Source organism: Prionailurus viverrinus, chromosome F2 (assembly GCF_022837055.1).
Source record: "Prionailurus viverrinus isolate Anna chromosome F2, UM_Priviv_1.0, whole genome shotgun sequence".
NCBI lineage: Eukaryota > Metazoa > Chordata > Mammalia > Carnivora > Felidae > Prionailurus > Prionailurus viverrinus.
In genome coordinates, this window is record NC_062578.1 from 64,011,150 (window position 1) to 64,028,408 (window position 17,259).

At 44.0% G+C, this 17,259-nt stretch overlaps 1 protein-coding gene across 3 annotated transcripts in view; it reads left to right on the plus strand.

The window, feature by feature from the left end:
• DEPTOR (DEP domain containing MTOR interacting protein) overlaps positions 1–17,259 on the plus strand; it is a 139,166-nt gene that overhangs the window by 30,401 nt on the left and 91,506 nt on the right. For all 3 annotated transcript variants that reach the window (XM_047842392.1, XM_047842393.1, XM_047842394.1), the window contains exons 2-3: positions 13,057–13,235; positions 14,477–14,600. In XM_047842392.1, coding sequence (XP_047698348.1) covers positions 13,057–13,235; positions 14,477–14,600 — 303 coding nt within the window. The remainder of the gene's footprint in view (positions 1–13,056; positions 13,236–14,476; positions 14,601–17,259) is intronic.

The window sequence follows — 17,259 nt, forward strand, 5'->3', positions numbered from 1 at the left end:
AGAAGAAATGCTTTGAAGTGTTGCCTGGATGGGTGCACAGCCACCAAAGGGCCCAAGACGAGAGGTGCAAATTTGCATTCTGTGCTGAGCTAAGTCTTCTTTACATCTGTCTGAAAACAAAGATGAAAACCCAGACCCTGACACCAAGTGCCATTTACCATGCCCTGTCCCAGATGCTTTGGGAAGTAAGCAAGAAGAATGAAATAGTTCTGTCAGCATAGAATTTGTAGTGTAGTTGAAGAGAATTAATGCAAATAAGAGTAAAAAAAATAAAATAATATGTGGGTAGACATGAGCATCATAGAAAATGTATCAGAGGAGTCAGGGGAATGAGGTAGTATCTGGCTGGATGAGAGAAGACATCGTGGAAGAAGGTGGAGATAAGCTAGACTTTCCTGGATGGATAGGAAAGGAGGGGGGGAATTTCCTGGAAAAAAAAATAGCATAAATATAGGGACAGAGGCAGAAATGAAGGTGATGCATTTGGCTACAACAGAGGAAATAGAAGAAAAGGAAAGTAATTGGACAGATTCAGATTTAACATATGATGGAGACTTTGATGTGTGTGTGTGTGTGTGTGTGTGTGTGTGTGTACATGCACACCCTATATACATAGAATAAAACACTTTCATTTTGAAGAAACAACACCTGTTTCACTTACATGGTCCCTGAACTAGTTTGCCATGAGCAGTTTTTCCAGCTATGCCTGGTATGCAGTTGGGGCTCAATAAATGCATACTGGTTGAGAAATCTTCTACAAGCCCCTTAACTGAAAGCAGCCTCCACATCAGCTGCAGACGTCCCTGAAAACACCTTTGAGGGCCCTTGAAAATACTTTAAACCCAGAGAAACTTTCTATTCTCACGTCACAGACCTGCATACCCAAAGCCTATGGCGCTTTGACATCTGCCTTGTGAGCTGAAAATAGACGATCGTAACCCTAGACAGTGTTTGTACAGCATGCTTAGCACAAGATTCGTTTTGATACATTCATCCTTGTTTGGAAACCCAAAGGAAATGAAATTGCTGTTTGTGCTCCCAGGCCTTGTGGTTTGTGGTAGATCTTTTCAGTACAAAATGTGCCCCAAACGGCCTGTTCTATTTTGATCTCTTTAGTGAGGATTTACCCTGGAGGCTCTTCAGGGTGTCCGTAAAAAAAGCAGAGAAGTAAGAGTTGAAAGAGATTTTAGAAAGAACCTAATCAGTTTCCTCATTTTCCAGATTAGGAACCTCAGGTCCTCATTTGGTAAGAGCCCTCCTCTGGGGCCACGTTACCTGGACAGAGACTCCACACACTTTGGGTGTCCTGACTCCTCCCACAGAAAACACAGCACCTGGGCTCTGTTGCTCCCCTCATACTGAGAGCAAGGACTGTGAGGTCTACTTTCTGAGCCCAGCTTCCGCTTTGGGCACCCTTCCACCAGCCAGACCAGTTCTTTCCTCTTCTTCCCTCAAAGCCCTATACCTTCCTACTTTAAACTTCCTCTGCATCAAAATGGGAAGAGATACCATGTCATCATTTATACTTGCTGCTTAACTGATTCCATTTAATATGAGTGGGTTGTCACCTGCTCCTCAGCCCAAGGTCTGTCTTAAAAAAGAAGAAGAAAAAGACTTTTATGCCTTCTTATTGGACAGAGAGCCACCCTCTTCCTCAAGGAGGAATGAGCATCAGGGAGCAGGTGGGGAGATACATTTAGAGGGAGGGGGGTCCCTAAGAATCACACCATAGGGTGGCCCTGGGGGCAGTTCACTTGTCTGCCTTTTAAAGGTTTTTGGCAAAGTGTGGGCTGTAGACTCACAGGGTCCCGATTTCCGGTGTCTGGAAAACAGACTCCCTGAGAGGAAGTCCCACCTGGACCACACTCTGCCCCTCGCAGGTCTCCTGGCTCAGTGCTCATCTCATGGGCCGCTCTCCCCCCTGATTTCTCCCCTTACTCTTTTCTTCTTTTTGTTCCACAACACAATGTTGACTGTTTCCCTCCAGTCCGGTGGTTCGTAATGTGTGCTCCCTAAAGAACAGCATCAGCATCGTCTGGGCCTTTGTTAGATATGCAGATTCTTGGGCCCACCTCCAGGCCTACTAAATTAGAAACTTTGGAGATGGGGCCCAGCCCTCTGTGGTTAGGAGGCCCTCCTGGTGATCTTACTGAAGGCTCTCTTTGAGCATCTCTGCCTTCACCTTTTCTAACCTGAATCTCTGCCCCTGTCCACAGAATAGCTGGCAAGTATTTTTCAGATTCCACTGGGGAGGGGGGGGGAGGGGTCCAGTGAACTGTATTTAGTTATTATTTCATGATCTGTGTAGTTCAAGTTTTTATTTTTTTCATTGTTTAAAATAGGCCCTGAGACCGTTTCTTCTCCGGGAAAGAGTGGTGGTGGAATGCAGTGTCTTTCTCAAGAGGGGGGTACGGGCTGCGTGTGACGAACAATGACTTGAGAAGCTGTCCCAGACAGAGTCTACTAGGCCAGCTCGCTCATCAGTGGGCCACTCCTCCATAAAGGCTAGAGTGACAGCAGCCGCCGTTCCGAGGTCATCCCGCGGTGGAGTTCAGCAGGTCGTCAGATTGGATTCAGGAGGCCAAGTTGAAGTTCCAGTGGACTGAACACGGGCAAGTCGCCCACCTTCTCAGTGTCGGCTTTCCCACCCGTGCAGCAGTGAGGTAGTCAGGAGGGCTTGGCTGGATAGGCTGAAGGTTGTTTCCTATGAAAACAAGTCAGTGATCTTAATTCTCAGTTTGGTTGACACCACAGAAGGGGTGAGATTAGTTCTAGTAATCTTGCAGGGAGAGAGGCCTCCGTGTGTTTTTAGGGAGTGACCGAGCATTCTCTCCCCTTTTCTCTGCTTTTACCTGCAGGGCATTTTTCTCCTCCTTGAACAAAGAAGAACAGCTTAGTCTCTCCAGGAGTTGCTAACTCACCTTAGTTCCCTGATTTGCTCCCAGAGATACTAATTAAATTTAATGCAAAGTTCTGCACTCATACTGGAAAACAATGGTCAGCAACTTAAGGGCTGCATTTGTTCTATAAAGTAACTCAAATGCATAGTTAGTGGCCTCTTGATGGTGCTTCTGGCAGAATCTGACAGTGAAATGTGTATTGCATAAGAACGGCAGTAAGGGTTGACATTTATTGAGAGCTTATTATGTGCTAAGCACTTGACACAGTTTCTTGTTTCATCTTCACAATATGAGACCTACGTTGTTATTCCTATTTTGTAGATGAGAAAGCTGAGGTACTGAGAAGTTGAATGTTTTGTCCAAAGTCACACAGCAAATGATGGATGGAACTTGGATTTAAGCCCCAGTCGTTCTGGCTCCACAGCTCTGCTATGAGTGAATGACTAGTAGAGAATGAGGATACTGACGAATGCAGCCGAGTCCCTGTTCCTACCTGAAAGCTATACTTTCTTATTCCCCACTTGCTGCCACCTATTCAGTTGACTCAGTAACCAGAACTGGTCCGTGAGTCACTCTGTCTCCTCAGTGAGTTCCATGAACCAATCTGGACTTGTTTCTTCACCTGTAAAATGGCAATTAGAGGCCTGATACGCCTGGGTGTGGTGTAAACAAATAATGGCCTACTTGAAAAAAAAAATCGAGGAGCTTCTTGGAAGGGTGCTTTGTAAGCAGGAAGAACACTGTCCTTCTGACTTATCAGGGAAGAGATCAGAGCTGGGGATGCTGATGCAGTTGCTCTTGGCTCCTCAGAGCAGGAGACCTCTTAGGAAAAAGCCACAGGAGAAAGAAGACAGTGAACATCTCAGGTCTGATGAGATAAGGAAGGCAGACTTAGGGGCCTCCCCGTCTTGACCCTGTATTTACCTCTTATCACCAGGATGAAATGAAGGGTTTGAAAGGGCCTCTTGAGCTCTTATGCACTGTCATTAAAAGTGTTTGTTACCTGTGCTGCGTGAACGGATGCTGACTCTCTGAGATGGTGTAACTCACCAGCTCCAGCCCCTCCCCCCTGGAGTGTCACCTGAATTCTACAACATTGGCTCAACACAGGCATGAAGACAATGTGATGACTTTTGTGGGCACTTCTGTGAGCCCTGTCTGTATTTATATTGGTAGCATCTGGGTGATATATAAATTGCATAAACTCTCACCTTTCCATGGCCATTGAGTATGTTTTCTCTTTCTTTGTTTACGTGAGCAAACCACAGGCAGAAGACAGGTGCTTCTGCCATTTAAAGGGTGATGGCACAGAACGCTTTTTTTTGAAATTTTTATTTATTTTTGAGAAAGAGACAGAGAGTGAGTGGGGGAGGGGCAGAGGGAGGAGACAGAATCCCAAGCAGGCTCCACACTGCCGGCACAGAGCCTGACACAGGCTCGAACTCACAAACCGCAAGATCATGACTTGAACTGACACCAAAAGTCAGACACTTAACCAACTGAGCCACTCAGGCGCCCCACGGAACTCTTTCTAAACATGGAAGTCAGAAAATCTGGGTTCAAGTTCTGACCCTGCCCCTGGTTGAAATGTGACTTGAGCATGTCACTTTAATTTTTCTGAACTCGCTTCTCTGTCAGTGAATATGACAATGCCTTCCTGATCACAGGGATGTCATTGGGCTCAGTTCTGAGCGTGTGGCTGTGTTCAGATGTCAAGTATAAATGACTTACTATTTCTGCTTATACTCCTCATCAAGATCTCAAATATAGTGAATGATAAATGGGACTCAGACTCAAACATGCTTCCCTCCTGGGTGTGTTTACCATCTCAATTTGTTGTGGTGACAAGATACCCAGCATATACGGGACTTGTCTTTGCACTGACTTGACCCATGCCCTGGAAGGGCTCTGTATAGAACTTATGGCTCTGACCTTGTTCCTGATTCACAGAGCCATTTCTTATGACCCTCCTGAAAAGGGGTCTTGCTGGTGGAATATTTGACATCACGTGCTCACTGCAGCTTTGTGTATAGCGTGCCTGTGTGTGGGGGTGGGGGGGGTGGGGTGGGGTGGTGTGAGACCAGTTCCCTCTGGCTTTCCAGAATCACATGTGCTCTGTTTACATTAACCAGTTTCATGCTCTTTCCTTCTTATCACTGTGTGTTGTTCTGATGAGGTTGGGAGAATTCAAGTATCTTCTTGAAGCAAAACCTCATGAAATGTGTATTATGATCCTATTTCACATAAATATATATACATAAACATAGCCATACATGTGTACATAAGAGAATACGTAAGAAACTATTAATGTTGGGTTCTTTTGAACAGTGGGGGTCAGGAAAATTTTGAACACACCCCAAAGTAACTACGGTAGTGAACCCCATGTACCTGTCTCCCAGCTTTGACAGTTAGCATCATCAGTACCCAGCGTCGTGTTATACATATTGAGCTTCTTTTTATCTACCGTGAGCATATATTATTTTGATAATTTGAAATATTAATTACAAAGTAAATTCAAACATTAAAAGGAAATGCAGTAGGTTAGATTTCATTTGTTCCTGTCTTTTTTCTCATCCTTTTAGATTCGGGTCCTTTCAGGGGTAGGTGATCAAGAGTGATTTTCTCTGAGTTCTCTGATCCCCAAGGACAGATATGAGCTGGTGCTGAACATCTGGCAAAGACAAGAGCTTTGGTTTACAGCACATCTATGTCAGGGCTATTGCTCAAGTCACAAGGCTCACACTGTCAGCCTCACTGTTTGGCTTGCTGTGTTTTTTTAATTAAAGTGTTTACTTTGGCTGAGATTTATGACGCTGTTTTAAAATGAGAATATGTGCTTTCTGTCCCCCACCCCCTTTGTTCCCTGGGCCCCACAACCTGTGCGGTTCCCTGCAAGCTATTTTTCAAAAAACAATTTCTGCATTTCTTATCAGATGGATGGTAATTTTGCAGGGATTATTAACGCCCTGCGCTCAGTAGTGTTTGTTCTCCTGGGGCTGGGAGAGGAAATTGTCTGATGCAAGTCCCACAGCTGGTTTGCTGGACAGGAATAGAATCTTACAAAATCACCTTGAATCTAAAGCCTGTGAATGAACCAGCTGTGTCAGATGAAAGTCGGGAAGGTGGTTTTTGTATTTAAATTTCTTGGCCAGTGGTATTGAAAATGCAGCTAAAATAGGGATGGTTATTCTTCCCAGTGGTTCAATGTGGACTGATTTGGACTCTGTTAGTCAGAAGACTATTCTGCTCTATGCCTTCTCCGTGCTGAGTACATTGTATGAGCAAATTGATTTTTCACATCAACAAGGATCTATCCCCTATTATGCACTAGGCACTAGAATTACAAAAATAAATAAGCAACTCTCCCTTTGTATCCTTCTCATCTAAGTGGAATGCAGTGAGATGAATGTTTTCCTACCAGCACTAAAATAGTGTGGGAGAAGGGAGGGAAGAAGGTGTTGTGGCTTTTGGAGGCTGGGGAAATGTTCACAGAGGAGGTGCCTTTTAAGCTGAAGAGCAAATAACATTTTTTGAATTATTGAAGGCAGAAGAAGGATCTGTGTCTTGAGCAGAGGCATGGAAGGTGATGGCATGTGCGGGGGATGGAGAAGAGCCCAGCGTATCCAGACTTTAGGGCAGGTGCATTCGTGGTTAGGAGGTGAGAAAGGTGAGGAAGTTTGGAAGAGGCCTCTGGCCAGGATGGAAGGACCTTAGTAAGACTGGGTAGCTGTGGTTTTTTTGATTCGGGGAATCGAGGCTTATTCAGTCACCTGAAGGGATTGGTACTGTTCTGGTTATTATTAGGGTGGGCAGAGCTTGGAAGAAGAACTGGAAAACTCTAAGGGACCGACGCACTCCAGGGACAGGCATCTCTTGCTATCCCTCATTTGTGACTTAGGGGCTCTTTCTCCTGCCCTCGTAGCTTCGCTGTGCTGGCCTCTCTGCTTGCTTCTCATTCCTGGTTGGCCCGTTTCTTCAGTGTCTTCCAGTCTTGGGAATTTTTCACCTTTGCTCTAGGAATTCCGTGCAGACTGTTTCGGGGATGTGGAGGTTGTATGTGGGAGAACCGAATGGGAAAACAAGGAAATACTCTGGACCTGGCAGCCCTTTAGCTAGAATGCCCCACGTTGCTCCGTCTTAACACAATTACACCTGGGTAATTTGCGCTTGAAGAAAGTGTTCCTTGGCACAAATAGAGTTTGAAAACTTCAGCTCCAGTTTAAATCTTGGAGGGAGCTGTTCTGCTCGGCGATAGCTAATTACTGTCACTTGGGTAGGATCTTGTGCCTCTGGTCGCCTCACTGAATTGCCTCGGGGCATGTATGTGCAGAGGCCACCTTAGGTCAAGGGCTCTTTCAGTCAGGAACTGCCCCAGGCATAGGAAACAGGTCTAGGGTCATGAACTCTGCCTGAACTGAGGTGGGTAAGGTGTGGAAGGCAGTTTTAAGCGGAAGGGGATGTTGGACCTGGCAAACAGTGTGACCAATGTGTCCAGGAAACATGGTTTAAAAGTGTGGCTTTTAGGAGGCACCTGGCTCGCTCAGATGGTTGGGTGTGTGGCTGTTGATCTCAGGGTTGTGAATTTGAGCCCCATGTTGGGTATGGAGATTACTTAAAAAATGTGGCTTTTAGGCCCTTGCTCATCATTTTATGAAGTCGTTGTATTCCGTGAGAGGCTTAGCTACTCAAAATTTTCATTTTTCCATAAGACTTTGAAATACTTCTTTCTCTAATCTGAAATACTCCTTTCTCTAATCCGTTTTTGGAGATCTCCATGCATATTAGCATATTAAAAGTTGTGAAAACCAGGGGCACCTGGGTGGCTCAGTGGGCCAAGCATTTGACTTCGGCTCAGGTCATGATCTCATGAATCATGAGTTCGAGCCCAATGTGGGATTCTGTGCTGACAGCTCAGAGCCTGGAGCCTGCTTCAGATTCTGTGTCTCCGTCTCTCTCTGCCCCTCCCCTGCTCATGCTCTGTCTGTCTCTCTCTCAAATATAAATAAACATTAAAAAAAAAAAAGTTGTGAAAACCTGTAAGGGGTAAAGTTTAGTTCAGGTAAAAGGAAAATGTTTTTTTTGGAAAACACTCATACATGTACAATAGGGATTAAAACTTTGGAAATTGATTACCCGGGAATTGAAAGCGTAGTTTTGTAATAATAGATGTTTACTACTAAGTTGTGGAGTGGGACTCCTATTAAGTTACTTGAGAAGCCTCCTTACCTTTTTGAAAATGGCGTCATTTCTGTTAGTGTCCTTGGACATTCATTTGTTCAGCAAACATTACGTGCCCACAATGCTACATGGAAACACTTGGTTATGTGTTGGCAGTGTGAAAATTCTTATCTTTTTATTGGGGTAGTTTTTCTGGCATGTACAATCTGTCTTACAATTTTATTTTAGACAGAGAGCACAAGCAGGGAAGGAGCAGAGGGAGAGAGAGAATCTTAAACAGGCTCCACACTCAGCTTGACCTGGGGCTCCATCTTACGACCCTGAAATCATGACGTGAGCCAAAATCAAGAGTCGATGCTCAACAGACTGAGCCACCTAGGCGCCCCTGGAATGTATAATTCTTAATGCTCATTCTTAGAATTCTGTATTTCTGGCTATGAAATAAAAAAAGATGGTTGGGGCGCCTGGGTGGCTTGGTCGGTTAAGCATCTGACTTCGGCTCAGGTCATGATCTCATGGTCCGTGAGTTCGAGCGCCGCATCGGGCTCTGTGCTGACGGCTCAGAGCCTGGAGCCTGTTTCCGATTCTGTGTCTCCCTCTCTCTCTGCCCCTCCCCTGTTCATGCTCTGTCTCTCTCTGTCTCAAAAATAAATCAACGTTAAAAAAAAATTAAAAAAAAAAAAAAGATGGTAGCACGATTATTGACCCCAGTAACCTGTCTAAAAATATCAGTATCTCCTGGATCCAGAGTTCTTTCCCCTCCATCATCTGTCTGCTCAGGTTTCTGAACATGGAAATGTACCAGGCCCCGGTAGAGCTGAAGAGGCAGGGGCTTCTCCCCTCTGTGCAGGGTGAGGATCGGCAGGAATCAAAAAGGCTCGAGAATTAGCCCCACTCTCAGGGTTCAAGAAAGGATAGTAACCAAAAGGTTCTATTTTGTAGTATTTAAAGATAAATATTACCTAATAATTTTTTTTAATTGGAAAGTTTATGGGAGCTAAATCTCCTCTCTTGGCTCATAACATATTCCTCCTCCACCAAATTAGATGGTAGCTTGTTCCACGTTTCAATTTCTAAATAAATTGGTCTTCATTATTCTTGGATTCCTGACAGACATCGTGTCTAAGAATTAATGTTTCCCATTCTGCCACTTTGAGCATGTTAAACAAATTACTCAGTGTCATTGCCACTGAATTAATTAGAAGGATTCATGTGAGGCTTTAGCACCCCTATGTGAACATGTTTTTTATTAAGCTTCATTTATTTTTTATCAATAATTACAACTCCGTTGGTATTGCGGTTTTAGCATTACCTGCGTCAGAGGGATGTCATGAGGATTGATGGCCAATAAAGCAGGTAAAACAGTTCCTAACAAATAGTAAGGGCTCAAATGCTGTCTTTATCTTTGTTAATGAACTTTGTAACTGTGTGATGAAGTAATCATCATGGATATAATTGTCCCCATTTTCCCAGTGAAGATTCTGGTGCTCAGAAGTGTAATCATCTGGAATTACTGGCGGTGTCAGGACGAGAGCCTAGTGTTCATATTCCTAGTCTTGTTTCTGACTGCCCTCGTAACTGACATTTTGAGGTTTAGGATTTTGATATATGAACTTGGGGAGCATGCAACGTTCAGGCCATAGAAGTTAAATTAGCATATGTGTCGGGGCGCCTGGGTGGCTCAGTCGGTTAAGTGTCCGACTTCAGCCCAGGTCACGATCTCACAGTTCGTGAGTTCAAGCCCTGCGTCTGGCTCTGTGCTGACAGCTCAGAGCCTGGAGCCTGCTTCGGATTCTGTGTCTCCCTCTCTCTCTGCCCCTCCCCTTCTTGTGCTCTGTATCTCTCTCTCTCTCTCAAGAATAAATAAAACACTTAAAAAATGAGCATATGTGAAAATGTTTAGTATAATATGGAGCATATAGTAGGAGCTCAATTAAAATGGTTTTTTTTTTGTAATTTATTTTGAGAGAGAGCAAGGGGGGAGGAGCAGAGAGAGAGGGAGAGAGAGAATCCCAGGCAGGCTTTGCGCCATCAGTGCAGAGCCTGATGTGGGGCCCGATCTCACGAACCGCAAGATCATGACCTGAGCCGAAGTCAGACAGTTAACTGCCTGAGCCACCCAGGTGCCCTGGTTTTTTCCTTTCTGTTCAGCTTACAGGAGTTAGGACCCTCATTTCTCTCCTCCTCTCCCTTCTCCGTGCTGATGTCCCAGCCGAGCACTTCATTTCCGGACCACTCAGGTGCCTCCGGTCTTAAGTACTTTGTGGTTGTCTTAGCTTAGGCCACCATTACAGGGAATCACAGACTGAGCAGCTTAAACAACAGAAATGTACGGGGGCTAGAAATCTGAGATCCAGGTGCTGGCAGGGCTGGCTTTTCTGAAGTCTCACTCCTTGGCTTGGAGGTGGCCACCTTCTCTGTGTATCTTCACATGGTTTCCTCTCTGTACATGAGCGAGTCCTAATTTCCTCTTTTTATGAGGATGCTAGTCATATGATATTAGGGCCACCCTCATGACTTTGTTTTAATTACCTTTTATTTTATTTTTAATGTTTATTTTTGAGAGAGAGAGAGACAGCATGAGTGGGGGAAACACAGAATCCAAAGCAGGCTCCAGGCTCTGAGCTGTCAGTGCAGAGCCCAACATGGGGCTTAAACTCATGAACCATGAGATCATGACCTGAGCCGAAGTTGGACCCTTAATGGACTGAGTCACCCAGGTGCCCCTAATTTAATTACCTTAAAACATTTTTTTTTAATTTTCTTTATTTATTTTTGAGAGGGAGAGACAGAGAGTGTGAGAGGGGTAGGGGCAGGGAGGGAGGGAGACAGAATCTGAAGCAGGCTCCAGGCTCTGAGCTGTCAGCACAGAGCCCGACGTGGGGCTGGAACTCGCGACCTGCGAGATCATGACCTGAGCCAAAGTCAGATGCTTAACCGACTGAGCTACACAGGTGCCCCTAATTTAATTGCCTTTTAAAAGAGCCCCATCTCCAAATATAGTCATATTCTGAAGTACTGGGGTTTAGGGCCTCAACATATGAATTTTAAGGGAACATACTTCAGCCTAGAACAGTGGTCTAGCAAGAAAGAGATCTAAGCCTCAGAGTTCTCCCAACGTATACTATAACCGCTGGGGTATCAAAACCCGTTAAATTTCATTAGGTGAGCTCTGTTCAAAAAGCAGGCAAGAGTATCATCTACTTTTTTCCTTAGGGAGTAGAAGAAAGGAGGTCAGGACCTGTTCTGTGCCAGGCACTATGCTGGGTGCTGGTACTTAATAGACATTATGTCGCCCAGTCTCAACGTGGCCAAGGATAGGCTGAGCATAACTGCCTTCATTTTACAGAGGAAGAAAGAGACAGTAAGCCACTTGCCAAGCTCATACAGTTATTGTGCGATTTACTCATGTGGCAGTTGAGAAAATGAGGTTAGGGGCATAGGATGATGGGGGTGGAACAGGAAGAAAACTGATCTTGTGTCTCGCCCAACTCAAGAATTAAAAAGTAAATGCAAGGATGATAAGAGAAGGAAAAACAAATGGGAGAAACTGTTTTTCTTTTTTAAAGGCAGGTTTAAGACTCCTTTGGAGGGGCACCGGGGTGGCTCAGTCGGTTGAGCATCTGACTTTGGCTCAGGTCATGATCTCGCAGGTCGCGAGTTCCAGCCCCACGTCGGGCTCTGTGCTGACAGCTCAGAGCCTGGAGCCTGCTTCGGATTCTGTCTCCCCCTCTCTCTGCCCCACCCCCCCCCAATTAAATTTTTTTTTAACCTTTATTTATTTTTGAGACAGAGAGAGACAGAGCATGAACGGGGGAGGGGCAGAGAGAGGGAGACACAGAGTCCGAAACAGGCTCCGCTTTGAGCTGTCAGCACAAAGCCCAATGCGGGGCTCGAACTCACGGACCATGAGATCCGAAGTCGGATGCTTAACTGACCAAGCCACCCAGGCGCCCCATCTAAATTAAATAAACATTAAAAAAAAAGACTCTTTTGGAATAAAGCCACTGAGTTCTGAAGGGAGTAAGGGAAGGTTCTGTGTCAACCACTTTTCTCCACACTAATCCATCAGCCTGTAAATAAATTGTGTTTGTCCAACAGCTTTAATCTATCTCTCCTGGATTTTTTGTTTATCCCTCCCTGGCTAAAATCAGCAGGATGTGACACTTGGGAAGTTGGACTCTGAAGGGAGACCAACAGGTTCAAATCTAATTTTCATCACTTTTTAGCTGTGTGGCAAGTCACTTAATCTCTCTGGGGCCTCAGTTCTCTCTGCTGTAAAAAAAAAAAAAAAAGAAAAAAAAAGGAGATGGTAATAATAACTTCTGATGAGGTTGTTGCAGACACTAGTGCATCTGTGGAAAGTGCTCAAATAAGCATCTGGAACCTGGTAAGCGTCACGTAAGGATAAGCTATTGCCCCTGTAGAAAGCGGGACAGGCGAAGGCCAGGATCCCTGTGCACTTTCCCACATAGGTCTCTGATTCCTGGAAGTGCATAGTGGCAGGGGTTGGAACACTCATTTGTTACGTACGTGAACGAATGCAGACGTGGTGACCTTGAGCAATCTGTGATGAAGAGGAAGTACCTGGTTTCAGCAAATTTCTAGAGTTTTTGTTTGCTGTTTGGTCGAAGCCATAAGCCCACTGGTGGAGGAATAAAGAGAAGGCAGTGAGACAGAGCAGGGGTGAGAGAGCTTTTCTCGGTTTCCAGGCTGGCAAGAGAGCCCTAGCTTGTCCATGGTTGTTTTCCCCTCCATTTGCTTGCATCATCTCTAGATCTGGGGGTGCAATCACTGTCTGGGGCCTGTGGGCCCTGACTGTGTAGAACCTCCCCGCCCCCTCCCCCACTGACATACAGGGATGTGAACAGCACTCGAATGCATTTAGAGCTTCCACTTGTTACTGAGCTCTGCAAGCGGCTGACTGATCTGTGTTGTCATTAAAATTCCTAAAGTGATTGCCAAACTTTCTTTCCAGGCTCAGGCTGCATGAAGAAAAGGTTATTAAAGATAGGCGACATCATCTCAAAACCTACCCAAACTGCTTTGTTGCCAAAGAACTGATTGACTGGCTGATTGAGCACAAAGAGGCTTCTGACAGAGAGACAGCAATCAAACTCATGCAGAAGTTAGCAGACCGGGGCATCATTCATCACGGTGAGTGAGGTGGCCACCGACCGTCAAGGTAGCTTGGGAGGAAGACACGGGCTGCGTCTTCTATTCCAGATACAAACCTACCCATTTAAGAGATAAAACACTTGGTCTCCTGTGCACCTCTCGCTGGTGGCATTCCCTTCTTTCCTCCGAGAGGCATTTGGGCTTATTTCCATTTACTGCTTCATACTTTTTCCTTTCTGTAGATGCATCTCTTAGCAAAGTATCATACTGTTGCAAGTGCTTTAAATCATTATAAAAATGCATGATTATTCTTGTACAACTTGATTAACATGCTGTTTGTGAGATTCATCCATGTTTGCTCATTTTCACTGCTGCGTATACCATGTATAATTATGCCTTTGTGCCTTTACCCGTTCTCCTGCTGATGGACATTTAAGGGGTTTCCAAATTTTTGCTGTTACTCTCGACATCTCTACGAACATTCATGAACATGTCTCCTTGAAATCTCTAAAACTGACCAAGGCCTTTCATATGTTGATGTTCTCTTGGGCTGGAATGCCCTTTCTCTTCACTTTTGCCCATTTTCTATCCATTCTTCAGGTCTCTAACTACATGCGAGCTCTTCAGAGAAGTGTCCATTCCTTGCAGCTAGGCGACGGGGGTTCTTTGGTCTGTCACTTTTGTATCTCCTCACCTCTTTCATTGCCCTGTTGTACCATATATATATATTTTTAATGTGTATTTATTTTTGAGAGAGACAGAGACATAGTGTGAGCAGGGGAGGGGCAGAGAGAAAGGAAGACAGAATCCGGAACAGGCTCCAGGCTCTGAGCTGTCAGCACAGAGCCCGACGCGGGGCTTGAACCCACAGACTGCGAGATCATGACCTGAGCCGAAGTTGGACGCTCAACCGACCGAGCCACCCAGGCGCCCCATGTTGTACCATATTTTTATTACATGCTGACATTGCTCTTTATCTCACTAGCCTTCACATTCTTTGAGGCTGATACCTCCCCCATTGTGCTCAAGAAGAGTTTGTGGAATGAATGATGAATTGAATTTTGTGACCCTTTTACTAGACAATGAGGTGATGGTGATGATGATAGTACTCACTCTATTCCAGGTACTGTGTTAAATACCTGTATTAAATCATAGAGGAGTGTGCTTGAGAAATGAGGCAGTGAAACAAGTCTTAATTAGCATCTCACTGCATGTGAGGAATTAAATGAGTTTTGTTTTGTTTTTTTCTTACGGGCCTCTCTGTGTATATTGTGTTTCAGTGTGCGATGAACATAAGGAATTCAAGGACGTCAAACTCTTCTACCGCTTTCGGAAGGATGACGGCACCTTCCCGCTGGACAATGAAGTGAAGGCCTTCATGAGAGGACAGAGGCTGTACGAGAAGTATGTTGCTCGTGGAATCCCCCATGTGATCTTAACTTGTGGAGAGAAGCAGGGCTATTTCGGGCTTTTATCATTCTGACTTCAGCCTGGCTCTTCACGCGAGATGGTTACATAACTGTTCCCTTTAATATGGGAAGACTCCATCACTCATTTGCTTTTCTCTTTGCCAGGGATGAAGTCGATTTCATAAGATTCTTAATAAAGATTTTGTTTAAATATAAAATATTTAAATACTTATTTTCTACGTGTAAGTCGATGTGACAAAATTCCAACATAAAAAAAAAAAACCCAAACCCCGCAAAGTTGCAGCTTGCTGTTTGCCCTCAAGTCATGCAGTTGCCTATTTTCTCTTTTGAACACCGTTGTGTAACAGGGAGGTTTGATCTTGTCAATGGCTGGAGAAGCAGTGTCAATTACAGGGGAAGTTCAAGTTCAGGTTAAGAGATGAGTCGTGAGAGGACTTCAGGAGGCAGGATGGTGTAAGAGGAATAATCTCTCAGCTCTTTGAAGAGGGGAATGCATTGTAGTCAGGAGGATTCAGAGGCTGGATCTCAGATCTCCCTGGCGGTCCAGTCCGTGTCTGGGCAGATCCGCTGTTCCTGTGGTCCCTTTTCCATCCTGCCTTGTTTTGTTTTGTTTTGTTTTTCCAGGGCAGCCATTAGAGCAGACACTACCTCCTTAACTCTGGCTGCCTTTCAAGGCTTGAGGGAGTTGGAAATATGTATTTATCGCACAAAAGAGCCTACTCTGTGATGGGTGGGTTGGTGCATGGGGAGGTAGGTCAGGGGGGTCGGATCAAGCAGCATGATGGCTAGGAGCCAGACGAGTTTGATTCTAGCCCTGTCACCTTACCTCTGTAAACCTCCTCTTTTATGACATAGGAGTGATGATGGCACTTACCTCCTAGGTGTTTAGTGCTATTGTGGGAATTAGAATAAATTGTGTCAATTACTTAAATATTTAGCTCAGTAGCTCGGTGTGTCAGGCCCCAGAGATGACAGTCATTTCAGATATTAGCCTGACGGCGATGGCCACCCTGGAGTCTGTCTCTCCTGTGTTCTGCCTCCTTCCCAGTTCTGTTCACCTGTTTCTGGTGCTGGTATTGTCCAACACATGCCCCATGTGTGCTACTTCTCTCGTCTCTTGCTTTCTATACCGAGGTATACAAAACCCCTCATCTCCTGGACTCACATGAACTTGAATGGAAGGGATCTATTAGCACCTTTGTTTGTACATCTGAGTATATGTATATGTGTTGTTGCTGTTTTCTTTTACTTTCTTAGCTCCTTTCGGAAAATTCTAGCAGGTGGTAAGTAATTTGATCACTATGATGGTCCTTTCAAATTGTAAGATTCTATGTTGTCAAAAACATGTCATTTCCACAGATCAATATTGCTATATCCTTTTTTCTGTGTGCAATTAGTGTTCAGTATCTCAATTTCCCAGTAAATTTATTCCTCAAAATGCTCGTGAAATTAGTAATAGGAAAAGTTGTTTATTTATTTTTAATAAGAAAAAATGTTTATTTTTAAGAGAGAGAGACAGAGTGCAAGCAGGGGAGGGGTAGAGAGAGGGAGTTACAGAATTCGAAGTAGGCTCCAGGCTCTGAGCTGTCAGCACAGAGCCCGAGGTGGGGCTCAAACTCAGGAAACATAAGATCATGACCTGAGCCGAAGTCCACTTACCCAAATGAGCCACCCAGGTGCTGATGCTAGGAAAAGTAATTTAATCAGTACTTAACCTTGGGTGAACTAGCTGCTGCCTCTCAGTCTTGGCCCCTATTGTTGGTTGCTGGAACATACATGGAACAAACTTTAGGGCCTTTGGAATTGATGGCTCAGTGTACCTACATGATCAGTTTTGCTTAGCGTACCTTTAATCATTTTTATTGTATTTCTCATGTTTCCTTGGATATCTTTTCTATGAATCTCAGCATGTATATTATTTTGTAAGTTTTGTGTACTTTAAAAAATAGTGTGAAGAAGTAAATAGTTTTGTGCACAGCTCACCTCTTCAAGGATTTTATTTATTTTACTATTGAAGTTTTTTTTCCTATATTTTTAAAAGCCAGAATACTTGTTTAGGATATCTCTAACATTTATGAAAGAAGGCCTTGTTATGAAACAAGCCAGAATACTTGTTTAGGATATCTCTAACATTTATGAAAGAAGGCCTTGCAAAATATATGTTCCTTTTTTGTCTTTGCCTTTTAAGATAATAACAATTGATAATATTTGTTGGTTGATAACTATGTATCAGACATCCTGACTAGTCCATTTTTTTATTATCATAATGAACCTGATTTAGAAGAATTGTATCCATTTTATGGACGAGGAAAATGTGGTAGGGAGAGATTCAAGCTCTTATTCAAGGTCCCTTCACTAGTAAAAACATCTGGGATTGGAACCTAGGAGCCCACAGCCCAAACTTATTGCTACTAGGTTGTTAATAAATTTTAGAAAACATTTTTATTATTAGGAAAGATGTATCATTATTTATCACTTACGGAAATTAAATTAATGAAATCAGTGTTTTCTTCAAAATTTTAGAAAACATTTTTATTAGGAAAGATGTATCATTATTATTTGTGGAAATTAAATTAATGAAATCAATGTTTTCTTCAAAATGTAGTTTATAGTAAAATATAACATGGAGTTTG